At 42.3% G+C, this 20,207-nt stretch overlaps 1 protein-coding gene across 1 annotated transcript in view; it reads right to left on the reverse strand.

The window, feature by feature from the left end:
* CCBE1 (collagen and calcium binding EGF domains 1) overlaps positions 1-20,207 on the reverse strand; it is a 181,172-nt gene that overhangs the window by 29,181 nt on the left and 131,784 nt on the right. The window contains exon 3 of the mRNA XM_087715375.1: positions 1,913-1,965. Within this exon, the coding sequence (XP_087571501.1) occupies positions 1,913-1,965 (53 nt within the window). The remainder of the gene's footprint in view (positions 1-1,912; positions 1,966-20,207) is intronic.

The raw sequence follows: 20,207 nt of genomic DNA on the forward strand, positions 1-20,207 counted from the left end.
ACATGCGCAAAGCATGCAGGCATGCAAACACATATGTGCATGCATGCGTAGCGTGCATCAAGTGCACACATGCGCAAAGCACGCAGGCATGCAAAGTGCATCCCTGACAAACCGGCAGTAGCAGGACCCAAAACCCACCCATGGCTGCAGTGGATGGGTGAAATTTGGTCTACCTTGTTTTTTTAAAACAGAACTTTCCAAAATTGTATTTCCCCCCCCCCCAAAAAAAAGAAAGTAAGAAAGAAAGAAAAGAAAAGGAAAGGAAAGGAAAGAAATGGAAGGAACAGAGCTGTCGAGATGGCCAGGGTAAAACGGAGTGGTGAAAACAGGTCGGGCTTTGCTATATGAGGAAGCCAGCCCAGGTTAAAGGAATATTAGCTTTGCATTCAGGCTATAGAGGAAAACACTGGGTTAACAAAAGACAGACTCTTTTATGGCTATGAGGAAGTGAAGTTGCTATCCATTAGAATCTTTTATTAATTGATTTTATTAATACAGGGAGTCTTCAGGTTACAACCAATGGTGGGATGCTGCCGGTTTAACAACTGGTTCGGTGAATGTGCGCTTTGCGTGTATGTGTGCCCTGAGTTCGCGGGCAGTGCTGAAAATGGAACATTTAGAAGCTTCGCTGCTTACATTTCAAGTCGGCCACGGTAAGTAAAACAGCTGGGGATTGGCTGTGCCGCGCGATTGAGATGAGTTAGAAAGTAGGAAATAAAGGACAGGATAGAGCAGGGGCAGGTAGGCGGGCCCAGCTGATCGTCAGAGCGAACCAGTTCATTCCACGCTGATCATTGGAGCTACTGGTTTCCCTGAACCAGTCTGAACCGGTAGAATCCCACCCCTGGTTACAATCGTAATGGAGGTTGTAATGCTCCAATACCGCCAGCGGATCATGGGATACTTCAGGGGGTGGGGGAGGCCTTGGAAGATCCAAGACAAGTGGGCCTGTGCCTGCACTAGGCCTCCCAGGATCTCCCCCACCCTGAGGTACCCCCTGCTCCACTTAGCAACCCTCACATTCGATTAACAAATGTATTGGGGAGAACAGAGGTGGCTGGTCATTACCTGAGGCAGTTCATTTAACGTTTGTCCTGACTTCTAACTCTAATGGGCAGACTCCATCCCGGTCATAAACTCAAGGACCCGTCTATTAAAATAGCATCCAGCTAGCACCTCAGGTTCAGCTTCGTTCTTCCCTTGCTGTATTTTTTGGAGGAACCCCTTCCTGAAAGGGTCACTACGCAAACAAAACATCAACGTCGCCTCTTGAAGTTATAGAGAAATGGCGGCTGTTTGGCTTCAGGAAGGAGAAATATCAGAAACAAAATTGCAGGCGCTACGAACTTTCCTGCTCATAGGAGCTATCTGTCCTGTAGCGCTTTAGGAAGGGCTGCACAACCCTCTTTGAAGAGTCTCTTCTGAAGAGGAGCTGAGCTAATAATTCATGGACTCAAATTGGAAACTTCTCAGGCCTATCCCATCCCATGGGGTGCAGCCGTCATGGGGGTCTTGTGTGTGGAAGAGTCCGAGTTAAGCAAAGAAATGTGGTGTGTACAGATTTATGCCCAGCTGGATTCAGTATCTTCAGAATTGGGTCAGGGCCCTAAACTTGAATTTGTCATTTCCTTCCACATGTCATTTCTCACCATACAGTCTTTATGATTTCAGTGTTAGCGATGACTACCCCCGCCCTGCTTTCTGAAAGATTTTTGATAAACAAATTAAGATATGGCAAAAGCGCACCAAATTCTTTCACATTTGAATAATATAAAACTGGGGGACATCACAGGGATTTCTGGTTCATCACCGTGCCTATTAAATAAACACTCAACCTTATATTTATTATTTATCAAGGGAAGATAGAGTCATGGAAGGGATAAACAAGATAAAGAAACATTTAATTACATACCTTCGGGAATGCATTGTCCAAGAACAAACTTATAACCTTTACAGCACTTTTTTCTGGAAGACAAAAAAAAAAAAAAAGAGGTTGGTGATGAAATCAGTAAATTAAGAAACCTAAAGGTAAAGGTTCCCCTCGCACATATGTATGAGGGTTGGTGCTCATCTCTGTTTCAAAGCCGAAGATCCAGCGCTGTCCAAAGACATATCCATGGTCATGTGGCCAGCATGACTAAACGCCAAAGGTGCATGGAACGCTGTTACTTTCCCACCAAAGTGGTCCCTGTTTTTGTACTTGCATTTTTACATGCTTTCGAACTGCTAGGTTGGCAGAAGCTGGGACAAGTAACGGGAGCTCACTCCGTTACGTGGCGCTAGGGATTTGAACTGCTGAACTGCCAACCTTTCTGATCAACAAGAATTTTGATCATATGACGATGGGGATGCTTCAACGAAAAACAGTCATATGTCACTTTTTCCAGTGTAACTTCAAATGGTAAACCAAGGACTACCTATTTTTCTACCAAAAATTAAGACAATTAGTGAATTGCCCAGCAATTTAGTGCATCAATACAATGACATTAAAGTTATAATTGACTATATGATGCTTTTGACATTTCTCAATCAATATTATTGCTGAAAGAGACAGGCAGAAAAGTCAGTTATGGGGAAAAAATAAGGGATTGTTTGCAACATGCTGAAGGGTGAAGTTGCTTTTAATTAAATATTTCTTTAAACGTGTTAGTTTTTAATAAAGTGCCATCATCTCTAAGTCATAACGGTAAACAAGCTCTGATACTATCCATATATTACCCATAATATAAAAAGTAGTTAAAAACAAAAGACAGTATATGAGAATGAGCCTACCTCTCTAAACCCAACCATTATATGGCATTATAATAACAAATTATAAAAGTCAAGGTTACTTATTATGTTTATTTACTATCATCATCATAATAGAGATTCTACTTTAGTATAGACCACTACAATAATAGAATTGATAAATGAGTGTGCATCCTATTAGTCACTATATGAACTGTTGAAAAGCGCAATTAGAGCCTCCCTCCCCAATTTTCTATTCTCCTTAACTTCAGTTCTCTGATCCTCTTCACTGTCCTTTAAATCAGGGGTCTCTAACCTTGGCAACTTTAAGACTTGTGGACTTCAATTCCCAGAATTCCTCAGCTAGCTTTGCTGAATTCTGGGAGTTGAAGTCCACAGGTCTTAAAGTTGCCAAGGTTGGAGACCTCTGATTTAAATCATTTCTACTTAAAATGTGGTGATCAGAACTGTAAGCAGACTGGAGGTATTTTCATTATTGGAAAGTTATGTCCCAGATTAAAATTTCATTTTCTCTTTTTTTTCAGTTACATTATACTACTGACTCCTAGCGTTACAAAATCACTTTCAGATGTACTATTGTGCTAAGAGCTAGTATGGCTTATCTTAGACTGATGTATTTGATTTATTTTACCTAAATGAATAACTGCATTTATCTCTGTTCATTTTAATCTGGCATTCCCTGGCCAGATTTTTTTTTAAATTCTTGAGATTACTTTGACTATTATTTATGTCTTCCAAGGCATTAGCATTTATTTATTTGCAAAACTTACATAGTCACTCATCTTATATATGCCATAACCTTGGGCAGCTCACAGCAGTATCAGTAAAACACAAACAGATAAAAACAATGCTTTATAACATCAACAGTGGACTATTCCCAACAAGCACTGTTTTCTGTCAATGAAGTAAGCATTTCCCACTTGTTTCTTCCTCAATGCATAAAAATGAATAAAAATTATGATGACTACATGGCTAAAAACTGCAGATCTTCCATCACCCACTCATTCTCTTTTTTTTCCTCCTGTTTTAACTTTAAGAAAGTTCAAAACATTCTTAAAGATCCATCTCATCATCACTATCCCTTTTTTGAACTATTACCATCTGGCAGACGGTACAGGACAATAAAAACAAGGACAAATAGACTGGGGGGGAAAAAAACAGCTTCTATCCCAGAGCAGTAACTATATTGAATTCTACTGGATAGTGCAATATTAAGGCAGTATCAGGGGTTTTCAATTCAATTGCATAGAATCAGTGGTAGGATTCAAAAAAATTTTACCACCGGTTCTGTGGGCACGACTTGGTGGGTGTGGCATGGCAGGCCTGGTAGCGGAAGGATACTGTAAAATCTCCATTTCCTCCAGATCAGCTGGGACCCGGGAGGCTGAGAGTAGATGGAGGCGGGGCCAGTCCGAGGTGGTATTTACCGGTTCTCCGAACTACTCAAAATTTCTGCTACCGGTTCTCCAGAACTGCTCAGAACCTTCTGAATACCCCCCTCTGCATAGAATGTGAAGGGTGCGTGCTTTTGTTTTATTGTTTTATAGTTTTCTTATGTATGATGTACACTGAAGATGGCATTTAATTTTGTTGCACAAGGTGCAATGACAATAAAGTAAACGTAAACTTTCTGGTGTCATGATTGATGAGCATTATTTGAATGTGTTTTTCTGCAGATTTTTTTTAAAAAAATATTTATTAAATTTATATGCTGTCCATCTTGTTATCCAAAGCAACTCAGAGACAGTAGTAGTAAAATAATTTTAACAGCCATGGACTTTTTCATAAGTAAATAGCAATGATCCATAATTGAATGCTCCCTGGGAAAAAAAAACTCTAGTGCAAATCAACACAACACTGTGGTGGGAAGCAGTGCTAGCCATAAAAAGGAGTTATGGAAATGTGTGACCACACTGAGGAAAAAAGAGAGAGAGATCCTATGGTTGCTGCTGGAGGTAACAGAATGAATAACTCTGGAAAAAGCCTGCTACTATTATTTTACTTTCTGACCCTAAGAAAAGTATGTTTCTTAAATGGAGCATTAAAAATATGAATCCTGGCTGCAAAAGAAGGGTATACACACCATTGGTACGAAGAAAGAATGCCTGAAAATGTTCATGTATTTCCTCTAATGATTATGAGCTGCTAGATTTACGACATTTACAGTACACATGTAGAGTTCATATAGCAAGCAGTTGTAATGAAAGTGCAATTGTCCAAAGGCCTAGGAGGATAATCATTCTGCCACTGCCTGGCTTAGGATATTGCATGATGTGTTAAGGCAGATGAGTGAAATTGTCAGCTTGTTAACTGAAGTCAAGATTTCAGGCAGGAATTTGTTAAGATTTGGGGCAGAGGTTCTTTTTACCCAGGAAGTTTCTCAAATTATGGCCACAAATGAGCCCAAAATTCATTTGTTGCTGAGACATTTGTTGTGAGTATTGCCCCATTTTACGACCTTTTCTAGCCATGGTTGTTAAGTGACTCATTGCAGTAGTTAAGCTAGTAACATGGTTGTTAAGTGAATCTGGTTTTCCCATTGACTTTGCTTGTCGCAAAAACTGTTCACACGAAACTCAGGACACTGCAACTGTCATGAATGTGAACCAATTGCATCCGAATTTTGATCCCACAACCAGGGGGATACTGCAACGGTCGTAGGTATATGGTCATAAGTCATTTTTTCAGCGCTGTTATAACTTCAGTGGACCAAAGGGGGCGTGGTTTTGCATGCTGCCTGCATTCCGCAGATGGGGCTTTGCTAGACTTAATCCTAAATCTAGGATTACCTATAGAGGAAGACCATTTATGCCAGGGTTCCCCAATTCCTGGTCTGTGGACCTGTACCAGGCTGCAGCATGCCAGCAACCGGGCCACACAAACAAGTGAAGCCCCATCCTTGGGATGCAGCAGAGGTGGGTTCCTACCAGTTCGCACCTATTCGGTAGAACCGGTTCGTCAAATCTACCGAACCGGTTAGAAGAGGTTCCACCAGTGGACCCGGAAAGCAGGCCACACCTACAGAAGAGCTTCCAAATTTTTTTGAAACCCACCACTGGTCCTTGGATATGATTATTCTACACTATCATGCTCATATTTATAAAACTCAGTGCCTCTGTGAAAGGTAAGGATGACTACTGCGTTTGTGGTGCAATCAGAACATTGTGTGTGTTGAAGTTGTTTTAACGCAAACCAAAGATGCCTTTTAAAAAACAAGTTTACATCATATTCTTATGCATGCCAGTGCTGTGTGTGAGGTAATTTAAGGTGGTTCTGACAAGTGTCGTCGGCATCTTCATATCTGGTCACATGGGGGAGCAAGCCACTCCCATCCGGTCACATGGGCAGCAAGCCACTCCCACAAAGGAGGCCACGCCCACAGAGTAGGTTCGAACAATTTTTGAAACCCACCATTGGGATGCAGGCAGCATGCAAAACCACGCCTCCTTTGGTCCGCAGAAGTTATAATGACATGCCCCCTCTGGTTCGCCGAAAAACCTTTCTCCATGGAATTGGTCCCTGGTGCCCAAAAGATTGTGGGCCTCTGATTTATGCTATTGTACAAGACTAGTTTGTGTAGTCACTATTGGTTCTAAGCAACGATGTAATCCTCTAAAGTCTGCTACTGGTTTGGTGAGTCTGCTACCGAGCGTGCGCTTGGCGCGCATGCATGCCTGAGGCGCGCCTACTTAGCGCTAAAAAAGGAACATTTTGAAGCTTTCCGAGTCTGCAAAGGTAAGTAGAACAGCGAGGTAGGGAGGAAATCCGCTGTGCCACGGGACTTAGCTAGAAAGCAGAAAATCCGACTCTTCTAGCTGATACAAACTGTGCATCACAGCTGATTGTCCACTAACTGATCATCGGAAATACCAGTTTGCTCAGGCAAACCAGTGCAAACCGGTAGCATTTTATCCCAGGTTGTAAGGTTAATATTAGTTAAAATGCCCCATCAGGCTTCTTTGACCAACCTTGTCTCTTAGTTGAGCAAGTATATCTGAGAGACAGCAATGCTTTGATCATCCATTCTTTTAATTTTACATAGAGGTGGTTCTCAACTTTTGACCATCATTGAGCCTGAGAAAAAAATAGTCATCATGAGACTAACTTAATTTTCTTGGGCAGTCATTAAGTGAATAGGGTAGTTGTTAGGAGAACCCACTGTCTACTATTGCCTGGTTTTTGATGGAAACCAGAAGTAAACACTGGTTTCTGGCAACAAATGTGGTAAACCGTGATTGTGTCACTTTGGGATACTGCAATTGGCTGTAAATGCAGGCCAGTTGACAAAAGCCCAAAATGTAGTCATGTGACAGGAGGGGAGGGGCTGCTTTGGAACCTGGAAACTGGGTACCTTGGAGAAGTCCATCATAATTTCAAATTATGGGCTAAGTGATCTATCTTAAATTGAGGAGTATCTGTAATGATTTAAACAAAGTGTTGTTCCACCTTTGGTTTTATTTATAAAAATAAAATGGAGGGATATTAAAAAATAAGTAAAATAAGGACAATATACCATATTTTTCAGACTATAATCCGCACTGGTGTATATGACGCACCAAGATTTCGAAGAGGTAAGTAAGAAAAAAAAAGTTTTTGTCCTCTCTGGCCCCCAGAAGCACTCTGCAGGTTTCAGCAGGGTTGGGGGGAGACAAAAACGCCCCCATTTTTGCGAAAAACAGGCAGAAAATGGGCCATTTTTCACAAAAATGGGGGCATTTTTGCCTTCCCCCAGCCCTGTTGAAGCCTGCTTCTGGGGGCTGAGGGAAGACAAAAATGCCCCCTTTTTTTGCAAAAATGGGATGTGGAGGCAGGGCTTCAGGAGGCCATAAATGGCTGTATTCGGTGTATAAGACGCACCAACATTTCCATGCTCTTTTTGGGGGGGGGGAAGGTGCATCTTATACTCAGAAAAATACAGTACATAGCAAACTGCACAGCTAAACCCTACCCCAAATCCCATGCCACAAAATACAATTGTTCAGAAAGCCCTGAACCTTGTAACTATGGAAGCTGCCCAAGGCCTCAATGTACAAACAGAGTTCTATATTTCAATAGATGTTTAAAATCTTCCTTTTGTAGGAAAGCCTAATAAAATCTCCTGAACATGATGAAGGATAATAGAAATCTGGCTAAATGGAAGGAGGGGGTGGGGGGTGGGAAGCAGTGTCAGAAAAGTCAATGTTATCATTGAATGTTCATAATTTAAAGAAAGCAGAACATAAAACAGATGAGATTAACAACGTAGCCTAACTCCTGTGGGGATTATTTAACATAACATGCGATCTTGCTTTTCTTGAGCAAGATTCTGAAAGATCTGAGAGCTTTTAACTTAGCTCAAGATAGGAGCGTGTTCCAGGAGAGTAAGGGGGAGTCCATCTGTTTCTAATAATCCCCCCGTCCAAAGCAAGTGGTTTCATTTGCCAATTTCTATTTTGCCTGGCATATCTATGAGCAGCGGTCTGTGGGGCATAGCAACCTTTGAAATGATATATTTTCATGCACCATTTCAGAACTGATAGGCCCGGTATGCATTTTCTTCTGCATTAACATTGAGAGTACATTATGCTCATTGCTTCGTTAAATCTACATAGTTGAAAAAGAAGAGAGGGCGAGGCAGAGAACTTTGTTTATTGTTAATTCTTATATGGAGAGTCAGCTTGGGGTGGTGGTTAAGGGGCCTCGGACCAGAGGTGGGTTGCTCCCGGTTCAGCCGAGATTGGGTGAACCGGTAGTAGTGGTGGCGAGAGGCTCCGCTCACTTGCCTGGGCGCTTCTGCGCATGCGAAGCATTGCGTGTGGGTGTGCACGAGCAAACTGGTAGGGAAAAAAAAAAGAAATTCACCACTGCCTCGGACACTTCATCTTGTCCGACTTGTGCTGGCCGACTCGCTGCGGCCAACTTGCCAGAGGACAATTCAGTGTGGAATAACTCAAGAGAGGGAGAAGTAAATTGCAGTAGGCTTTATCTTGCTTTAGGTTTGAACCTTCTCAAGTTGTCAAGGCTGGGATGGGTGAGGCTGGGGTGAGAGTGTACTCACTTGTCTCTCTAGTTCAGTGTTTCTCAACCTTAGCAACTTGAAGATGTCCGGACTTCAACTCCCAGAATTCCCCAGCCAGCGAATGCTGGCTGGGGAATTCTGGGAGTTGAAGTCCGGACATCTTCAAGTTGCCAAGGTTGAGAAACACTGCTCTAGTTTCTCTCTTGAGTTATCTTGCACTGAATTTTCTGCAGAGAGTAAGCCATGGTGAATTGTACTGTAGCAAGTCAGCTGTGGCGAGTCGGCTGTGGAGAATTGGCCCATTCTAGTGGTAGGCATCAGGTAGAAATATGAGGACCGGCTGGGTGATTTTCCTTGGGCCAGTCACTTCCTAAGAAGGCGGTAATGGGACTTATCCAATCCATCTCCAAAAATTGGACACGATTGAACGGAAGGGGGGAAAAAAAGCTTTATAATATTGCTTCAGCCATATGACTCTAAACAGCATCCATTTAATTCCCTTAACAGACTTCTTTAATTTCCTGTCCCCTTCAGTATTATGTAATCATTGAGTAAGCTTGTCTAGACATCACAGGCTGATTTTGTGGTTCCCCTGCTTTTTATGGCCTCGTATATTTTTTTTCCTTCAGTAAATTTGGGATTCTCCTGAAGATGGTACTGCTATCCTCTCTTTGTAACTTGTACACAAGTTCCTGAAGAAGTAACCAAGATAGATTTGTACTTTGGTAGATAAGTAGGTAGGTAAATAGATATACGTATCTTTTCATGTGACAACACTGAAGAAATGACACTTGGCTACAATGTAAAGTAGTGAGTATACACCTTGTATAACAGTGTAAATGTGCTGTCACCTCAAAATAACGCAACACAATGACATTCATGTCTAAACTGCTGGCAAGATATACTTAAATATTTACAAAATGTGAGGGGGTGTACTCACTTCTGTGATATACTGTAGATAGATAAAACAAATAAGACAGATGATAGATAGATAGACAGACAATTAAATAAACGATAGATGAGAAATAAATGAGATAGTTAGAGAGCATGATAGATATAGATGGCTGGATCAATGGCTGGATTTATGGACGGATGGAGAAAGGGAGAGATCTTCCCAGGAAGGACCCACAGTCCCTGGAAACAAAGTGTACGGATCTCAGAGCCCAGAGATTGTCTTTGAACAGGGGTGTCAAACTCAAGGCCTGGAGGGCCAGATCCAGCCTGCAGGGTGCTTAGATTGGTCCTGTAAACAGTGAAGGATTGGTCCATGGTGCTCTGCCAGAAAAAACGGAGCTTGGGAGGGCCGTACGCAGAGGCTGTTGCAGCCGCAATGGAGCTCGGGAGTCCGTTTTTCTCTGGCAGAGTGCTCAGGCCGCCACAGGCACCCTTGACATGAGTGACATTGTGCTGGCCATGGCCACCCTGGCCACTCCTACTCCAACCCCCCCCCAAGGTCAAACACAACTCTGATACATCCCTCAATGAAATTGAGTTTGACACCCCTGTCAAACCCCTGTCCTCAACACCCCTGTTGAGGATCTCTATTAATTATTAATAGAGTTGTTATCTATTGTTAGTTGTTAACTATTGATTCTGGCATGCTTCCTGAATTCCGGCACTCATGCAAAGAGTGTATTGTAACCTGTTTCCTCGAAAATAAGACCTCCCTGGATAATAAGCCCAATCGGGCTTTTGAGCGCATGCGCTAAAATAAGCCCTCCTCTAAAATATTGCAACACAGCAGCAGCCATGGGGTGACCATGTTCACCGCCTCCTGCACCTCAAAAATAATAAGACCTCCCTGAAAATAAGGCCAAGTGCTTATTTTGGGGGTCAAAAGAAAATAAGAGCCTGTCTTATTTTGGGGGACACACGGTATGTATTTCTCATTGATTTATTGAAAAGGCAGACAATTCACAAATGGACTCATGGAGCTTGAGAGAGCATGATATTACTCAATTTCTTCTTCAAAATGCAGACTATCTTGATCATCAAGCAAAAATGGGACAGAATTCCCGTGCCAACACAAGCTGACCCTGTGTAGAAGTCAAAGCAGAGCAGGGTATTGTAGAGAGATGCTGTGGAGCTCCGAAAAGCTGTTATTAATTAACCACACAATTCTATGCAAGCCTACTCAAAAGAACTTGGGCTAGGATCAGCAGGAAAAGTGGGAGGATATAGAACTATATACAATCAAATCTCTATTCAGTCATGAAGCTGACTGGATGCCTTTAAGTCTGTCACTACAGATAGGCAAGAATTTGGCTTGGCTCCTATACAAACCTATGCAACCAGAAGGAAGGTTTAAGGTTGTGGAGGTATGATTTCTTGAATGTTTTGCAGATGTTATTTAGAAAGATCAGATGCTGAAATAAGGTCTCGCTCACCTCCTTTTGGCTTCTCCAATGGTAAAATGTAGACTCGACATGAAAATGATTGGGACAATTGTTTCCCCTGTGGTCTTAGCAATGAAAGACTGAATGAGTCAACAGATGCAAAAAGAATGACTATACACAGGACGTAATTAAAATGCAAAAGTGCTATTGCCCCTTATTTAAAAAAAAGAAGAAGAGGGGAGGGGCATGGGTCTATTGATGGATGCTACATATGATGATTAGTATCCTCATAATTAACTTCCAGGTTTGAAGAAAAGATCCAATCAAAATCTATTCAATATATCTTCAAGTCAGGGGTGGGTTTCAACCGGTTCGCGGCAGTCCCCGCGATCCGGTTGGTCGCTGAACCCGGAAGTAAGTAACTTCCGGGAACGGCGAAGGGCCCCCCCCGCCTGCGCGCCCGTGCGCGCCCGCTCCTTACCCGGTTTTGCCAAATTCTGCGCTTCCACGCATGCGCAGGACGCATAGAGCACCTGCGCGATCCTCCAGGAGCAGCTGAAACGGGGCGAGAAACCCACCCCTGCTTCAAGTCCTACTTGCGAATTTCCCCAAGACAAGAATAGCCGGTTTACCAGTTCCTAAGTATTGCTTTTCCATTATAACGATTTTGAGTTGTTTTGTTCTAAGAAACAAGCAAAAGGAAAGTACTTTAAAAAGTCTGCAAAGAAATCTTTAAACCAATAATGGATTGTCCAAAAATAATTCAAAAGGGTTTGGCCAGCTTTTGTTAATTGTTAATTAAACCAACAGCAGAGACCACGAGCTGTGAGGAAACTCATAGGACGAGAAAGAATGAATCTTTTTAAGCTTACCACACTTGGAATGACTGGTGGATTTGAGACAGTTTGGAAGAATATCCAGAGATGGGATAGGGGGGTGGTCCCACTTTCCTCAATTACAGAAAATGTGGGTGCAAATTGTACTTCAATATAAGTGACTAGACCAAGGGTATCAAACTCGATTTCATTGAGGAACGCATCAGGGTTGTGTTTGACCTCGGGGGGTTGGGATGAGTGTGACTGGGATGGACATGGTGAGCTCGATGTCACTCATGTTGAGGGGTATTTGTGGTGGCCCAAGCACTCTGCCAGCGAAAACAGGCTCCAAAGCTCCGTTTTTGGCTGTGACGGCCTCCTGCAACCCTCTATCAGTGAAAACAGACCTCGGAAGAGCCCGAAGGTCGACTGTCAGAGGGTTGCAGGAGGCTGTCACAGCCAAAAACGGAGCTTGAGAACCCGTTTTTGCTGGGAAAGGGACCATGAGCCAGTTCTTCACTTTTTCCAGGGCGATCTAAGCCCTCCGCAGGTCGAGTTTGGTGCCCGGGTCTTGGGTTTAACACCCCTGGACTAGACTATCTTCCAATGTATCTGAGGATACTAAACAAATTTAGGGATAGAGGTGTAAGTAGAGACCTCTGAACCCTAAGGCAGACCTCCTCAATAAGATTGCCCTTGATAAGAAAGCTCAGTGTCATCAGGCTGTGGCTATGGAGTATAGGCTGGGGAAAGGGAAGAGTTGTGGGTCTCAGATGGTTCTTCTGCCCACCAGTTTCAGTATTGAAAAGTCTCCCTTCACAATCTCAGTCACTCAAAGTTATTCCTTCTATCACCCTTTCTCCTCTCGGTCCCTGAAAAACACAGCCCTGCATAATTTTAAAAGTCATGCCTTCCCCCCCCCCCCACCCAGAAGAACTTCCGAGTCCCTGGAATAGTGGCCTCCTGTCCCCAGATGTAAACCAAAAATAAACTTAATTCAACTTCTTCTAGTTGCACAAAAGATTCAGGATCATTCCCCTTTCCAAATGCAATTTTTAAGGTCTAAGTGCCAGTCCCTCAAGGTCAACCAAATTTGAAAACCAAAGTTATAAATACTAAAACTATTTTTATTACAGGGTAATGGTAACAGAATCTCACCAGTCTGATATCATCTTTCCCCTCCCTGGCTTTACCTACAAGAGAACTCGGGACAGTCAAGCCTGAGATTTTTTCTCAAATTACATTTCTACAGTTTTCTTTTATCTGACCATTGCCTTGGTTGTGGCTCTTCTTTCTATCCTTCAAGGTCATTCTTACAGCCCATTACATCAAGGTTGTATGCGGCCATTGTATGCCGTCTCTCTGGCGTGCCATGGTGCAATATGCTGAACAACCGCTAGATGGCAGCAAACATTCTTTGTCGCCACCTAGAGGTGATCTGAATTTTGCAGCTTAGGTGGTCATGCCTATATGCACTACCTAATCCTTCACCAAGGAAAAGGAAGAATCAGGTTTGCATAGAATTAGAGTGAATTCTAAGTCCACATAAGTGTTGGGTTCTGGCCGGTATGGCCATACTGGTAGTAGCTGGGAGCAGCTGACAGCATATTGGTACAGTGGCTTATTTGGCCCACCCGCGTTCTATACCTGTTTTTAAAGCAACCGGGCAATTGTGCACGTGCACACAGCATGCGGCGCCTGCGCGATCTCCGACAAACAGTTGGGTGTTGCAGGGGTGGTAGAATGTGCATGTGTGCACAGCGCATGCGCATGAACAGGACGAGCAGCCCCGTGAGCAGTGCACTGATACTAACATGTTGTGGGATCAACTGTGAGACATTTGAGCTCTGTCTTCCAATATTTTCTTCCCCTTCCTCCCCACCATCAACAGCATCTGCTCCCTTGCTGTTTTAGGTCATTCTTGGCATGCCTCACCTGACCTCACCTTACCTTGCCTGTCAGCTGAAAGCAAAGCATGACTCTATTCTTCTGACATTTTGATCCATACACAGAACAAAGAGTATGGATATTGCTAATGGGTGAACGGATCCCACTGTAATTTGTAATTTTCCCACCAAATGAACTGGAAGAAGGCAGGGGCAAAAAAAAAAATCTTTACTCTTGCCAAGAAAACTACACAGACGTGAAGTCACCAGGAGGTGGTCTCAGATTAAAGGAGTTTTTAAGCCTTGCCACAAATTAATGGATGTTCTATGAGATTTGGAAGTAATATATTTAAAATGGAAGTACAGCTGGCCCAAATGTGTTCTATTAATTCTCCAAAATGTACACACGGAGAACTTTCCACACGGAGAACTTTCCAAAAAAGACTAAAAGGGGGCATTTTTGCCAAGTGCTTTCAAACAGGGCTAGAGTTGTTCCTTGAAATGATCCCATAATGTCAATTCCAGGAGCTGCATCAAGAATATCCTTCTTTATTCACCGCGTTACCCATAATTTCACGCATATTGTTTGATCCCAGTAAAGATATTACCTGATGACGGATTGGAGATTTTATTTATATAGAAAAAAAACAGCTTATTTGGCTTATTGTGTCCTTTAAAGCACCCACCAAGCGCCAAATTTGCTAGAATGCCCACATGGGTTACAACCGACACCATTTTCAGCAGGGTGTCCAGTTAAGATTTAGATTAACAGAGTTGGAAGGGACCTTGTAGATCATCTAGTCGAATCCCCTGCCCAAGCAGGAAACCGCACATGAGCACATGTCCACACCCATAATGCAAGGCGCCTGCCCCTCTGCATGCATGCACAACCCCCTGCACTACTCCTGCCCCCCGCACATGAGCGTGACCCCCTGTGCCCCATTTTGGGCCTAGTAGGCCTCCCTAAAGCCTCCTGAAACCAAAATGGGATGTGGGGGGCACCACTCCCCTCATGACCCCCCCCCACATGGACACATGATCCCTTGCCCCCACACGTACAATCCCCGCCGCTCCACACATGAGCACACATCTCCAACATGCGCAGCAGAGACTTGAAAATCAGCTGGGCGGCAGGCAGGCGGCAGGCCCACATGTGTGGTGAAGCTGAGCTGGGCAACGGTTCACATGCCCGCAGAGAGGGCTCCATGTGCCACCTGTGCCACCCGTGCCATAGGTTCACCATCACAGCCCTACGCCATTTCTGACAAAATGGCAGTCTAATCTCTTCTTGAAAGCTTCCAGTGATGGAACACCCACAATTTCCAAAAGTTCCATTGGTTGAGTGTTCTCACTGTCAGAAAATATCTCCGAATCTCTCCTTGTTCAGTTTCCATCCATTATTCCTTTTCTGGCCCTCAGGTGCCTTGGAAAATAGCTTGACCCCCTCCTCTCCGTGGCAGCCCTTCAAACATTGGAACACTGCTATCATGTCTCCCCTGGCCCTTCTCTTCACTAGACTAGTCATGCCCAGTTTCTGCAACTGTTCATCGTATGTTTTAGTCTCCAGTCCCCTAATCACCCTGGTTGCTCTTAAGAGCATATTATCATAACAGCATATGTATAACTGAGCACAAGTCTCGATTAAAATCCTCCCCAATCCCACTGTCTCCCCACGCTAACAAATCAGGAGAAAAAGTCAGCAAAACTATTTAAAAAGGGCAGCAAACTAACAGCCCTCAGCTCTAAGAAGTGACCTTTAGAAATCAACAAGAAAGGATCAAAACTATGTAAAACACCCACCACTCCGCCACGCATATTCTACAATTTCAAAGATTAAGCTGGAGTACAAATCCTTCTTAATGAAGTTAGGCTGTCTGAAACCGGTTGGGGTAAGGGGTCGAAGAAAGGTTTTCCTTGTTTTGCAAACACTGGTCCTCATTAGCCGGCCTTTTAAAATGCATCTGTAAAGTTTTATCTTCTAGAAAAACAAAGGAAGGAGGAAAACAGTTCAAAGGTACTCAGGAAGGCTGCCACCACTACCTCCAACAACACAGCGTAGTGTAAAGTGGAGACATGCTTTGATTACTAGAAGAGCATCTCGCTGACTGGCTGGAATGTAAAGAAATCTCAGCTGCTGCTGTGCAGTGACCTATATACAAACATTAGGATTCTTCATATAATCTGAAATCCTATTTTGCATTATTCCACATTCATCAGGCAGATCACCTTGTAAAGGTGAAGGTAAAGATTCCCCTCGAACATACGTGTTAGTCGTTCCTGACTCTAGAGGACGGTGCTCATCTCCGTTTCAAAGCCGAAGAGCCAGCGCTGTCCGAAGACCTCTCCGTGGTCATGTGGCCGACATGACTAAACACCGTAGGCACATGGAACGCTGTTACCTTCTCACCAAAGTGGTCCCTATTTTTCTCATGGCATTTTTACATGCTTTCGAACTGCTAGGTTGGCAGAAGCTGGGACAAGTAACGGGAGCTCACTCCGTTACATGGCACTAGGGATTCGAACCACCAAATTGCCGACCTTTCTGATCGACAAGCTCAGCGTCTTAGCCACTGAGCCACCACGTCCCTTAGATCGCCCCTGAGGCTTTCCCTATTGTAGATGTGTTGTCCTTCTTCACACTTCTGACCAGGAGTTATGAAGTTACCATAAGTAGCTGAGAGAGCAGAGGTGGGCTGCTTCTGGTTTGGACTGGTTTGGGTGAACCTGTAGTTCCGGCTAGCCCCGCCCACCCGCTGTGGCACTATCCCGTCCTATATAGTTGTGTTTTTCACTCATGCGTAGATGGTGCGCTCACACATTTTTGGTTCTGGGCAAACTGATTGTTAGCTTCTATGACACCCACCTCTGTGGGAGAGGTAAGAGATGAAAGTTATTTACCTAAATTGGATTCCTCACCCAACTCTTACAACCTTAATCTACCATGGTTCAAGATCACAACATCCGAAGACATGACTTAATGCTGTAGGTTTTTACCCAAATCCTAAGGATTTCCCTCATTATGCTTCTCTAAATCCTGAAATATAGCAAGAACTGTCCTTCTTTGCATTTCTGGAAAGTCTCTATATACTTACAGATATTTGTAGTCTTCTGGGTCATTTAATATTTAAGTAAGGTATTTAACAAACCTGATTATCCTCTAGCAGAATTTTTAATATTAATTTTGTTTCTGTTGTCTTAGTATTCAAGAATTATGAACACTTATATGTACTTTTGATATTTTAAGTCAAACATTTTAAAATGCATTTTTAAAATGTTTTGGAAACAGCACTGGGAAACCATCCTTTCGAAAGGCAGTTTAAGATTTTTTTAAAAACAAACAAACACTGGCTGTGAGTTTTAAAACACCCATTTAAACCAAGGCAAACATTTATAAAAACGGTACAAACTCCCAGAACCCCAAATAAAAACAATTGCAAAAGCTGCTATTTCCATACAAACTTCAGAACCAGAGAAGAGGTGACCAATGGCTATTTTTTTAGTAGCAAATTGCACATTAATCCCATTATTCCCCCCATTAGAAGAAGCCTATATTTTGAACCCAAGGGCAGGGACTTTTTCCGGATTCTTGAACTCTTGCAGGCTTGGTTTGATTGCGTCAAGACAGGTCAGGTTTCAAGAGCAACAAGGAAGATAATCTGGGAGCCCCTTGAAGTTAAATAACAGGCGTAATTCTAAATTGTAAGGTCTGACATGACCCCTGGCATTCTCACTGCCAATTACATTTCCACAAGCAATTTATCAAAATGACTGGTGGTGAAGTGGATTATTTGCAGTGATATTCTCCCGACAAAACTTGCTGTCAGACAAGCAGGGACAAGCAAGACTGGCTTTATTTCACCAAATTATACAATTACCCTTTCAAAATGACAGGCCAGCAGGCTGTTATGGCTCTCTCCAAACATCAAGCAATGCATGCTTGGGATGGTAATCTTAAGCAACTGTAAATTAAAGCTATCTTGTCTTTAAGCGTATTCCTAAGATGTTTTAAATACCCAACAGAAATTTAACATAGGAAAGTGACATGTTGGAAAACGCATATATCACCTAGGCACAATTATCAAGAAAATGTGAACTAACGTTCCCCATGGGCCAATGGATTCGGTTCTGCTGCTGAATTAGAGTGTTGTTTCTGGAATTGCAAGGCTTCAAATAATAGGCAATATCTTGAACTTAAAATAGTAGCTAATAGACAATAGGCTTACCCACAAATACACAATCATTTAACAGGTTGGTCATTTTGCTCTGGGGACTAGAAGAGCTGGATTGGAATAAATGCCAGCCTTAAAGTTGAATTTGCCTTCTAGTATCTCCATGGGCATGCCTGTATCATTTTAAGCAATATTTTAAAATCTTCTGGGTGGTTTCTGAATTTGTCAGTATACAGGAGTACAAGCAAGTAGGAACTGGTTAGGGTAGGGTAGGGTAGAATAGAATAGAACATAATTGTTTATTGGCCAAAGTCAATTGAGTGCTTCTCCTAAAAGCTCAGTTTACCAGCTAAAATTAATAGTTTCTATTACTATTACTCTTTTGTTAACTTGAATGGCAAATCCATCATTAAAAAGCAATATAGATAGATATGTTCATATAGATCCACAAATCCGGATCTATGTAATTGCTTTGATCATGCAGAATTTTAGCTGCAGTGTCTTAAAACAGAAATCCCCAAACCTCGCTCTCTGGCCCATTGGGAAACAGCTTGCACAAGCAGTGGGGAAGCACACAAAGTTCCATTTGTGTGCACAAAACCATCCCCTCCCCCCCGCCACTGCTGCCACACGCCACAGCTGTTGCTGGTCTGCGGGCCCATATATATATATGAGTCAAATTCATGATGATCTAGTGAACCAGTAAGTCACAAAAATGTTTATTTATTTTATCCAAGCATCAACAGTTCTTACTGAGGCCTTTGATTTTTTTTTTTTGCCAAAACCTTATATGGATAAATAACAACCATCTGTGTTTGCAAATAACCCAGAAGCTGGTGGGAGTTAAGTAATAATTCACATTCACCAAAAGAAAGGAAAGAAAGGGAAGAGAAAAGAGAGTAAAAAAAATATGTTCTTTGGAGCACTCTAACTGAAAATTGAACCAAATTTCCAAATAATACCGTACATTAACGAACATATTCAGGGTGTTACATCTAAAAGTGTTTCCCTTCCATTAATCTAATAATCTGATCTAGTATTCCATAAAGGGTATCATGAGATATGATCTAATCATATTTTTCACCATTGTTTACCACACTAGTATGCTAGCTACTCACCTACTCTCAAGACTAAAGATCTCTGCATAAATGATTAACATTAAACATGTATTGCCCCTTGTTAGGGAAAGTAAAATTCATAATAGTCTTAATATGCTTCACAAATGGGCTGAAAATGTCTTAAGAAATCCCAGGGAAATTGGAAGAGATTCAAAGAAGGGCAATAGAGGTGATGGGAGATTATGAAGGGCCTATGAAGGGAGGTTGAAAAAAAAAACTGGACATGTTTAGCTATGAGAAAAAAAAAATGACTAGGGGACTGTAGGCCTTCAAATACTCAAAAAAATATTTGAGAGATTTTCTGTCATACCAATGTAGAGAATTTAAAGCCATGGAATCATGGATTTAAGTTGCAGGAAAACAAGTTTCAGTTGAAGGTTAGGGAAAAATAAACCTTCCTAAAAGTAAGAGCAGTTTGACAGTGGAACCAATTAGATTGTGGCTCCCTTTTCTTGGCTGTCTTCAAGCGAAGGGTGCACTTCAATTTGTCTGGAAAGCTTTAATCTGATTTCCTGCACAGAGTCAGAGGTTGAATGGGATGGCCTAAATCACCCCTTCAACTTCAGGATTCTATGATTCCAAAATAAACAAAATGGAAGTTTATACACAATAAATAATGAAATAGATAAGAACCTACCAATCAGGCAACAATGATCCGGAAGATAAAGGAGCTCGGTAGCACACTAGCACACTTCAGTGGACTTTGTTCAGAAGCTTTAGTAAGAGGAATAACCCAGCTGGGAATCTGTATTTCCAAATCATAGATTTTGATTTGGATAAGAAAGGAATCTGTCCCTTTGCCCATCCCTAACTTTTATCACATGTAATGTTTGATATTTTACATTCCATGGATTAAATATCTTAATCCTGGAAGACATTTAACCATTCTTAGCTATACAAATATGTAACTAAAGATGGCATTCATTTAAATGTAGTATTAAGTACTAGCTGCTGTATGTTTAGCACAATCTAGCCAGTAAAATTGATGAATTGATTGTTTTTTCTTTTAGTGGTGGCTTCCTCCAATGATATCAACATACCACATGTATCATAAAAATATTAGCAACCAAAGCCATAAATAGATATTAGTTTTCATATATCCAGCACAACTATGTTCTGTTTCAATACACTTTTGAG

The sequence above is a fragment of the Thamnophis sirtalis genome, unplaced genomic scaffold, assembly GCF_051295495.1.
Source record: "Thamnophis sirtalis isolate CommonGarterSnake01/CBP01778 unplaced genomic scaffold, rThaSir2_p1.2 scaffold_5, whole genome shotgun sequence".
Taxonomy (NCBI): domain Eukaryota; kingdom Metazoa; phylum Chordata; class Lepidosauria; order Squamata; family Natricidae; genus Thamnophis; species Thamnophis sirtalis.